Genomic DNA, 10,527 nt, shown 5'->3' on the forward strand with positions numbered 1-10,527 from the left:
CCCACGAGCCATACCTGTATTTATACACCCAGAACATTTACTTTTTAGTAAAAGAACACTGGTTAAGTTGAAAATATGTGCTCAGTGTTAAAGGACCCAAGGGGCGCTCCAATAAACATTGAGCATTTTATGCTACTCGAACCTTGTTTTGTTTTCCAAATGTTCCCAACTCAGAAAGTTGTTGCTGATACCAGCTTACCCTGTAGCTCCCAAATCTCCCAAAACAGATCTGAGCGGAGTCATGAAGGAGTTTTGCTGCTGTCAAAGATATCTATCACTGTGAGGTTTTCCCTCTTGTCAAATCTGTTTCAAAATGATTTGGAGGCAAGAAAAAAATTCCTGGCAAAAATACTTCAGAATGTTTACAAGACAGTTTTTGTGTAATTCAGAGCTGGTCCAGCTATACAGTAACTTGCAGGAGGTTAGAGATGAGCTGTGGTCCTAAACTAGGCCTGATTAGTGTTACAAACTGAGCAGACGTTCAGGTGAAACACAGATAAATGTGCTGTCTGAGCTGTCAACACCAGACCAGTGATCTGATGACTTGGTTCAACCTTGGTAATGAATTTGCTTTCAGACATCTGAGAAAATGTTAGAGATAATCTCCTGAGTTGTTTTCTTCCCCTGCTTGATAAACTATGTCTATTTGTGACAGTTAATTATCACCATTAGGCTACAATGTTTGCACCATTTTGATCTCCTGTACATTATGTTATTCCTTTCAGTCTGTGTGAAGTTAATGAAGCAGCAACACCTTTACTCATAATTGCACAGTTACAGAAGTTTGACAGAGTGGACTTCAAAAGAACAAACACTGTAAAACATTTGAAATGTTAGAAATCAATCAAATTATCTTAACTGTAGAAATGTGTCTTTATGTTAAACGTAGCATTTGAGGACACAACAATGGGATTTAAGTGATCTTGTGACTTTGACGCAGATGACAGCTAACAGCAGTAACAACCAGCAACTCAAGGTTTGTCATTAGTCTGCATACAGTTCAAACTTTTAAAAACTTTTTAAAACTACTGTTACAACAGATTTTGGGTCCAAAACACAAAACATCTGCCATCCAGGCAGCCAGTATACTAAATGGGCCATGTACATGCTTCTATAGAGGATGATTTATGCTATGAGTTTGTTTTATAGGTACTTTAAATCTGTTTTGGAGCATGTTTTGAAATCATTTATCACTCCAGGCATCAAATCCTGTTACTCTGTTATGTATATTTACTTGCTGTTTTCTTCTCTCCCCTTGTCTTTGTTTCTGAAACCATCTTCTTCTCTCCAGGCTCACGAGTTTGTCGACGAGCAGATATTTGAGCAGAACTGTTTAGAGACAGCGCTGCAGACCTTTCCTTCAGGCAGCCCCTCCATGTCCGACCACGACAGCCCTGTAGGCGGCTGCTGTGGCCGGAGGGGAAAGAAGAACAATCCTCTGCCCAACGCCAGCCTGCTGACCGCCCATCCCATCCCGACACACCAGGGCCCGCTGCAGGAGCTCAGTGCCATCCACATACAGAGCGGCGACCCACTGTCACACACTGCCAGGTGAACATCAACAGCACAGACACAACAGCAGCATCAGAGGTGTTTCTTCTCCTGAAGTTTTGAGCTGCATCTCTGAGTAACACTTTCCTTCCAACCTGCAGTGCAGAACTTCTGTCTCCGTCACCAGGCAGTGAGAGTCACTACACAAACACCGTCGACTTGCACTTATGATGCCTGCCTCGATGTCGATTGCTTTCTTTTTTTAGACTGTAATCCTTCCTCTGAACTCGGAGTTTCTTTTTAATCTGGAGCGTCAGAAACTTTTCTTGGACCCTTCCTAGTTGCTGTAGCCTACTTTCTCTCCATCACTACCGTTGCTCCCCTCTTCGCTTCTGGCAAACCAGTCTTTGGTCAGCAACATAAAAGGCATCACTGTCCAGGCACCAGATTTAGAGGACTTGGATACAATTTACATGTAAAATTCCCACACTTTAGCTGTAAACCCCTCAGTTAGCATTTAGAAACGGTAGAGACTTTGAATAAATGGTAATATACTAGTATATCAACATACATGATAATATAGTGATAAACAGACTTAATTATATAAAATATGTCCACATAGGAGGAGCTGTAATCATTATTAAATGAGTGCTTTAAAATATCCTTTTACTTTTCTACAGTTAAATATGTGTATGAATTGTATATTGTAGAATTGTATAGATGCTAGATTGGACAACTTGATGAACAGTGTTACTAAATATTGCAGCTACGAAAATATGTATTAACATCAGCAATGTGGGCAGATTTTAAGATTTTTTTTTGTTTAATTGAAAGTAAAAAGAAACGTTGATGAGAGGTTTTTTTTCTTTTTGCTAAAACAGCCACAAACAAAATTATTATTTTTTGCACATTTCTGTGGTAGCAGAGTTGTCAGAAAGCAATATTTTAAAGCATTAGAAAATAACTGAACAACTACATAGATACCATTTATGGTGAGTGGCTCATAAAGCAAATCTGTAGTGAAGGCTGGCAAAATATATAATATTTAAAACGACACTAGAGGGCAGTGTAGGATCATTTCAAGATAACTTGTAAACTAGACAGATTGAACAGACTGTAATAAGAGCACACAAAGAGATTCATTTTAATATCCTTTGGGTATCAGTGGATCTCTTTGAGCAGCAATCGAGGGAAACTGGAATATTTTTCATGTTTTTATGATTGAAATTTACTGTGCCTGAATAATGAATACTTTCAGGCAAAATAGGTCTTTGTCATGGGCTGTCACTATCACAGCTTAGCGTCTCTCTTGTCCCAAGTGGGTTCGGAGATATGTACTTTTCTTATATGGAAAAGCTACAGATACATGATAGTTCATACAATACAGTCGTAATCACATAAACTCCTGAGCACCAATGTGAGTACATATACTACTGTTCAAAAGTTTTGGGTCACTTAGAAATGTCCTTATATTTGAAAGAAAAGCAGTTTTTTTTCAATGACGATGACATTAAGTTAATCAGAAATACAGTCTAGACATTGTTAATGTGCAAAATAACTATTCTAGCTGGAAACGGCTGATTTTACTGGAATATCTACATAGGGGTACAGAGTGTTCTAATGTGTACATTCTGTTCTACATTGTGTTAGCTAATCGTGTTGAAAGGCTCATTGATGTTTAGAAAACCCTTGTGCAATTATGTTAGCACATGAATAAAAATGTGAGTTTTCATGGAAAACATGAAATTGCCTGGGTGACCCCAAACTTTTGAACGGTTGTGTATGTCTACATACATATGATCTGCACATACAGGGTTCAGGTGTTTCATTGACGGCTACTGAAGAAGAAACAAACTACTTCATTTGTAAGTCCTAAAACTATAACCACACAACAGAAATGTCAATAATACAGTTGCTGTTGTTAGTGCCAGTTATGAATACTGTCCATGTGATGGCTCTGTTGTTGTGTTGGAGAGATATCACAGGGAGGACGATCATTTTGGAGGCAGTACATTCCATGCTGGCAGATTTCTTTTTGTTGGAAACAGATACACTGGAGAATATGAATTCTGTATTAGAGCTACAATTACTGATTATTTTGCATTCCTGAATAATTTAATGGTAATTTTTTACAGTTATTCAATGATCAATAGAGACAGAAAATGCCAACAGGATGGCTGAAAAGTGCTGCTTTACAAACGTAAGTATCAATAAACAGGTGCTTTCTGGATCTAAAGCAGTGTTCTTTGCTATGTTTTGGATGTAATTTACTGATCATGAAACAAAGTACAGGTCTGAGTTTTTTCTCTTCTAAAATAATGAGTCCAAGGTCACATCTTGAAGTTTCTTTTGTTAATATAAACAATTTACGACAAGAAAAGCACTCAGAGAGTGCAGTACTCCGCCAAGGCTGCTCAGTCGTTGTATGATTTTCGACAGATAAGTCCTGATAAATCTGCAGCGGTGGATTTGTAGTAGGATCGCAATCATGTGATCGTCAGTAGGCAGCTGACGTAGTGTTCACTTGTTGTCATAGTTACAGTGATGCCGTGCCGCTGTCTCGCAGTGACACACAAATCCTTAACAAATCTGTGGATCCAGACTGTAAGCCACATCACTGCCAAAATCTAATCAGGTGGTCTTTGAGTCATTTCTGACCTTCCCGGAAAATTTCCTCCAAATCCGTTTTTGAATAATGTTGCGCACAGACAGGCAAACGTACGCCGATTGTCACACAACTCCGCCACATTCCTTGGCAGAGTAATGACATAAAGCAGCTAGCAGCAGCAGTTCTTCACAATTGAGACACTGCAGTTGTGGAATATTTGCGAGTTTTGCTGAAACAATAAATCAATTATACCTAATATTAGTCTGTTCATGAAATATCAGTGTGTGACAGTGGATATTACCTATACATAGTCATCAAGTGTCTCTTTTTTTCCTCTCAAAACAGCCGCTCAAATCTCAACCTGAAAACCGGCGACAGCAGCAAGATTAACTGCAAAGGCGGCCGCATCACCACAGCAATCATCAGCCTCCCGACTCCCCCCGCTTTAACCCCTGATGGCGACGGCCTCCACGGACCCCCACAGCGCAGACCACCCCCACCTCCAGGTAACCCTCCACCCCCCAGCATCCAGACCACGACGAGCTCAGCTGGCATCAACATTGTCAAAGTCTCGGCTTTGTAACTCTCTGGCTGATAGAAGTAACTCAGCAGTAGGAAGGAAAAGAAGAAGAGGAGGAGGAGGAGGAAGCAGGTAAGACGCGAATGATGGACACACCGTGTCCCCTCTCACAGGGTCAATGAGGAGAGAGCTGAACTCCAGAGGAGTCACCAGGTACATAAACGGAGGTAGAGGACTGTAGATATGTGAACTGAGAATCACGCACTTGTCATGTTGTGTATGTACTGTAGATACGGAGTGAATTGCTGCATTTCTAATAGTTTCTAACAACAGTACACGTTTTACAGCAACAGTACTGTGGAAAAGATTGAAAAGCATCGTGCAATTAACATAAACATCAGCACACACCGTCGACATACCACAAATTCACAGTGAAACTGTGAAAAGGATATTTGTAGACTTTGAAAATTGAGGAAAGATACAGATGTGGACTGTGTTTGCTGGAATTTGATTGGTCTTGTTTGTGTTATGTGTTGTTTGTCTTAAGAATTTTGAGGAACAAAAAAGAATTAAAACTGTTTTAGTTTTCGTTACAGCATCATTTGAAAAAGTCACAGTTCCCGATGCTGCTAATACCATTGCTGAAATGTGTGTTTCATTTGTCAAAGACTGTAAAAAGTGTTTGTTTTTCTTGTTTTTCTGTTGGTTAATTTTTACCAATTCATGATGTTAAAAGCTCAAACCAAACTGTACTGTTTAGTTGCTTCTTACTGGGAACTGACTGCATGGACGGAGGCTGATTGTCTTTACACTGAGGTGAAACAAACAGTGGTTAAAAACTGAGCTGACCACAACATTACTTTGAAGTGAAGGTTTGATATTTGGATCAAAGGATGAGGCTGGACTTGTTCTGTATGCATCTTATTGTGCTTTTTGCATATCACATGAAAAGCCCAAAACCAACCACTTCTTCTTTGTGACTTATGCGTGTTCATTTTTAGCTGTTTTAGCTAATTTTATTCAAACACAACAAAAATTAAAAAAATGTTTTGGTTGGAACTATTTTGTGACAGATGGATGCATATTTCAAATATTGAGTGTTTGAAGTAGCACAAGAGTGTACTGTAAGCAGGACTCAATGTCAGAGCCCATGTTAATAGTAATCAAGAAACATCACCCAGTGAAACGTTGTGGTTCATTGATAACAGTCTCCTAATGTCTGCTCCTGAGTGAAGGAGAAGCAGAGGAGGTCAGCGAAAACAGCAGCACTGAGCTGAAATGAAACAAATGCACATAAATGATGTAAATAACATTAAGGAAATACTTAGTTGGTGTTTGTTTGTTTGTTTCGTTCGGTGGACGCACCAGACTGCACATTTGCTATTACAGTACTGTCTCCGTCTCGGACCAACAGTTTCAAACAGACACACACGACGAGGCTGAGCACCACAACAGAGCAGAGGAGCTCCGGTTACAAATCACACAGAGGGATCTTTTGATAATGAAGCCGTTACTTCACTCTATCTTGACGTAGCAGATAGTTGTTTGCTGCAACATTAACCTTCTGAACCCCAAAACCTAAATACACAAACAAAAAAGACAATTTTTTTTACATTTGTCAGAGACACAAATTGGAAAAACAACAGAATCCAAGCTTAAAATTGTAATATTTCATCAGACTGACTTTATTTTACATGTTTTTTCTTTAATTGATAAAATAAAACTTTTTCTTGATCAAGATTCCGTATTTTTTTAAAAACTCATTAAAAGTTTAAAACAAGAAAAGCACTCAGAGTACTCCACCATGGCTGCTCAGTCGTATCATTTTCGACGGCTGAAAAAATTTGTGGCAGAAATCACGACAACATACAATGTGCCCATTTAATATAGATGTACCCACAAACAAAATGACCTTGCGCTGAGCACAGGCGTGTGTTATGCATGTGTACGTTATGTACGGATACTGAATCACGTGATCTAAACATGTAGTGGGCGGCAGGAATTGATGGGACTCAGAAAAACCCCCACAATTTAATCAATTGTTTCTTGTATAATTTTCGACGGATAAGTCCACAGGTGGATTTGTAGCAGGATCGCAAACGTGATCGTCAGCAGGCAGCTGACGTAGTGTTCACTTGTTGTCATAGTTACAGTGAAGCCGTGACGCTATCTCACGATGATACAGAAATCTCTAACAAATCAGTGCTTCCAGACTATAGGCCGCATCACTGCCAGAATCTAATCACATTTCTGACCTTGCCAAAAAATATTATTGAACTCCGTTAGTCCGTTTTTGTAGTAATGTAATGCACAGACAGATTAACAAATGTAAGCCGATCGTCACATAACCCCACTGTGTTCCTTGGCGGAGTAATAAAATATGTCATGCCTTGGTTTTTGTTCCAGCAGCACTTGTACACATTCATTCCATTTTTTTTTTAATAATCTGAGAAATTCAACTTCCACTTTTTTTTAAATTTGTGACTTTAAACTCTTGTCATACTGCACAAAGACATTTTGGAGTTCTTTCTGCTCTCTCTGCTTGTAGTTATGTTTATGCTGTTCCCGTAGAGGTGCAGGACTTCATATTTCAGTAAAAAATTTTGCCTACGTTGAGTAAAAATGCCTTTACAAACTGCTTGGGGTTCAGATGTTTAATGTGCAAAAAGATGCCCCTTTAAGTGAATAACAGTATTTTCACTAATAAAAACTTTTTAAAAATATGTGACAGACAATAAAATAAAATAAAGATGTGGCTGTGTTTATATACATTTTATAGGTGCTTAATATTCCCATGTGGAATATTGAAAGGCTACAACTGTTGTGCTGCCTTCACTCTTGTTGAAGGATATTCAATAAGAACGATTACCGTGCGCATTTATCGTGAATATTTTAGATATGCCAAGAAGGTTGAGTACCACTGTGAACAAACGGCCACATGGATCATCAGAGAAATAGAGCAAATTTATGTTCAGTTTAGTTTTTTCACACTAAAACCTAACACTTAGTCATTTGTAGAGCTTTTAAATGGAAAGAAAATGGTAAAATATGCAAATGTAAAAATTGTTTTGGGGGCATCTAGTCATTCTGTCTCATCTTAGATCATCTTCTCACATTGTTTTTTCTACTAAAGGGAAAAACAAAGCAGTCAAGACAATGCAACCCTCTGTGCCACTGCTCCTTTGTTAGGATGTTTTTTTGAGTTATAGATCAAATCTACTGGCACCCAGATTTGTTTCCTTCGGTTTTTGTATTTTGTGCCTCAAGTTAAACTTATTGCCAAAAAAATAATTATGAATTTCTCATACAAAACTGACTAAACACAAATTTGAATGTATCTTAATAAATTTATAAAGAAATGTAAACGTATACAAAAGAACAAAAGTTTCACAGAAGACTCAATTTCCGCTTAGTGTCTTTTTCAAACATTTGAACCGCAAACGCAAATTTTCTTTACATCAAATTTGCTAAAGTAGTGACAACATGTAACAACAAGAAGTTCTAAATGTGCTTTAGAATAATCATACAAGCTGAAAATGCAAGAAAATGCCAGTCAATTAACCTTTATGTTGGGATTGTTTGTCAAAGAATTACTCTGAAAATCATAATAAACTGATCTGCTTTAATTGAGGCTGGAAAAACTCAGTCTCAAAGATGCTCACAAGATGGCAGCAAAGATGCATTCTGACACTGAAACAAACCAGAAAATGAGTCCTTATAGTCAGTCCTTTCTGACTATAAGACTTCTAGACCAATCTGCTGCACATTGTTGCTCATTTGAACTTAGATGGCTGTTGTTTGGATAGTTTGTGACTATTTGCCATGTGTGCTATATTTATCTGTATCAAATAAACACTGTGTTTATTTGTCTTTTGGTTTCTTTGCTTTTGCTGAAGTGGATAATTTTACATAGTGTGTTTTTTCCAATCACAAAGCACCAAGTGAAGTTGTTTTTTGCTGTATTGGTATAACTTGTGTTGCATTTCTGCATTTTGTCATGTTTTAAAACTCTACTTTGCCAAAATGGTCACTTTCCATCCACTGTAAGAACAAATAAAGTAGTGACACTCTTTATGCTCCTTTACAAAAAATGACAAACCCTTTAGATCTTTTTTTTAATCACACCGTTATCGCTGAAAATATCAAGCATCGCCTCAGTCATGGTGTTCATAACTTGGGTCTTGGTTCCCACTGGAGCAGTATCTACACATTAGGGCTTTTCAACTGTATCTTTTTTTACGTTAGAGAAAGCACCTCTCTCACATCGGAGTGACTAATGTACAATGATACTGGTGTCATTATGTGATGGACTTGACTTCAAAGGCATTGTTGGGGTCACTTTTTTAAAAGTCTTGGCATCGCTGTTTGTGTTGTTTCTTATCTTTTTCTCCTTTCAAACTGAGCTTTTCTGTCTGTTTTCTGTGTACACAGTATTCTGTCAGTTTGTTTGTTATAACAACTATGAAGTGTCAGATGACAATTAAAATCTGCCACAACAATCAGCCTTCATGTTTCTTCTCTCTCCGGTCACCGATTAGGAATATTTACATAGAAATGTATATATTTATAGCTATTTTAAGTTATTTTTTAAAATCTCGATGTAGCTCTGATTTTAAGAGGCAGGGCATGGGGTGCAAATTCACTAAATCTGGAACTTTTACACTGGCGTTGCAAAATGAAGGTTTTGATTAATCCCATAAATGAGCAAGAAAAGCATTCAGAGAAAGCAGTATTCCGCCAAGGCTGCTGTCGTATAATTTCTGACTAATAAGTCCGCAGCAGTGGATTTGTAGTAGGATAGCAATCATGCGATCGTCAGCAGGCAGCTGACGTAATGTTCACTCGTTGTCATAGTTAAGGCTGGGTTATGCTTTCCGCATAAACGAGCCGCGCGGAAACGAGACGCGTAGAAATCTGCTCAAGAGACCGTGTGTAACTTCATACTCCATGCGGCGTCTGCTTCCACACTGCAGGGGGCAGTGTATCGCAAACACACGTCCACCTGGTCTACTCTAGTACTAAACTAGAGTAGAAGAAGTTTGCCATTGTTTACACCACTTACGACATGGCATTTTACCAAATAGTTGCGTTTCAGCAGTTAGTTTTAATTTCACACCATGAATTGTTCATAACCCGATTGTCACGGTGATCTCTGTGTGATGGAACGTATAAATGCATGTATCTCTGAACTTCTGCTGCTAGGAGACCCTGTTCTTCCCCCAGCTTTCCACATGTCTCTGTCCGCATCACTGCCAAAATCTAATCACGTGGTCCTTGTGTCATTTTTGACCTTCCTTGAAAATTTCATCCAAATCCGTTATTCCATTTTTGAGTAATGTTGCTAACAGACAGACAGACAGACAAACATACGCCGCTTGCCACATAACTCTGCCGCTTTCCTTGGCGGAGTAACAAATCATCAATCATTTTGTGACTCTAAACCAGGGGTGTCAAACATACCGGCCCGCCATGGGGTCCAATCCGGCCCATGGAATAAATCTACAATATGAAAAATACCTAAAACTTAACTACATTTTTTGATAAAACTGTAGTTCCCATATTGTCTGCTAGGGGCGCTCTGTTTTATTCAGAGTAGACAACATTGACACAACACTGCCATCAGGGATGTCATTACAGCTCAGTGGGAGAAGCAGTGGGAGAATGGTGAAAAGGGATGGCATTACTTCTCAGTACAAAATAGTGTAAAGGCAGACCAGTGCTACCTTGGACATGAGCGAAAACACTGTGTTAATGACAAGACTAAGACTTTGACACTGTGGACTGGCTTGGGATTTAGCTAAAATCTGCAAACATAAGGACGGATTATGTGGAGCCTGTGGGAAACAGCAAACTGTGAAACATCTGCTTATGGAGTGCAGCCTGTTTGAGGAACAAAGAACACAGTTAT

General features: G+C 38.7%; 1 protein-coding gene across 2 annotated transcripts in view; it reads left to right on the forward strand.

Moving 5' to 3' along the window:
- The window catches only part of LOC111576659 (potassium voltage-gated channel subfamily D member 3-like), a 91,539-nt gene extending 82,427 nt beyond the window's left edge, over positions 1–9,112 (forward strand). The window contains exons 6-8 of one of the 2 annotated variants that reach the window (XM_055010992.1): positions 890–976; positions 1,292–1,551; positions 4,445–9,112. In XM_055010992.1, coding sequence (XP_054866967.1) covers positions 890–976; positions 1,292–1,551; positions 4,445–4,682 — 585 coding nt within the window. In that variant the 3' untranslated portion in view covers positions 4,683–9,112. The remainder of the gene's footprint in view (positions 1–889; positions 977–1,291; positions 1,552–4,444) is intronic. The other variant, XM_055010993.1, reaches the window with a different exon arrangement.
- Positions 9,113–10,527: the final 1,415 nt, after the last annotated feature.

The sequence above is a fragment of the Amphiprion ocellaris genome, chromosome 5 (assembly GCF_022539595.1).
Source record: "Amphiprion ocellaris isolate individual 3 ecotype Okinawa chromosome 5, ASM2253959v1, whole genome shotgun sequence".
In the NCBI taxonomy this organism is placed as follows: Eukaryota; Metazoa; Chordata; class Actinopteri; family Pomacentridae; genus Amphiprion; species Amphiprion ocellaris.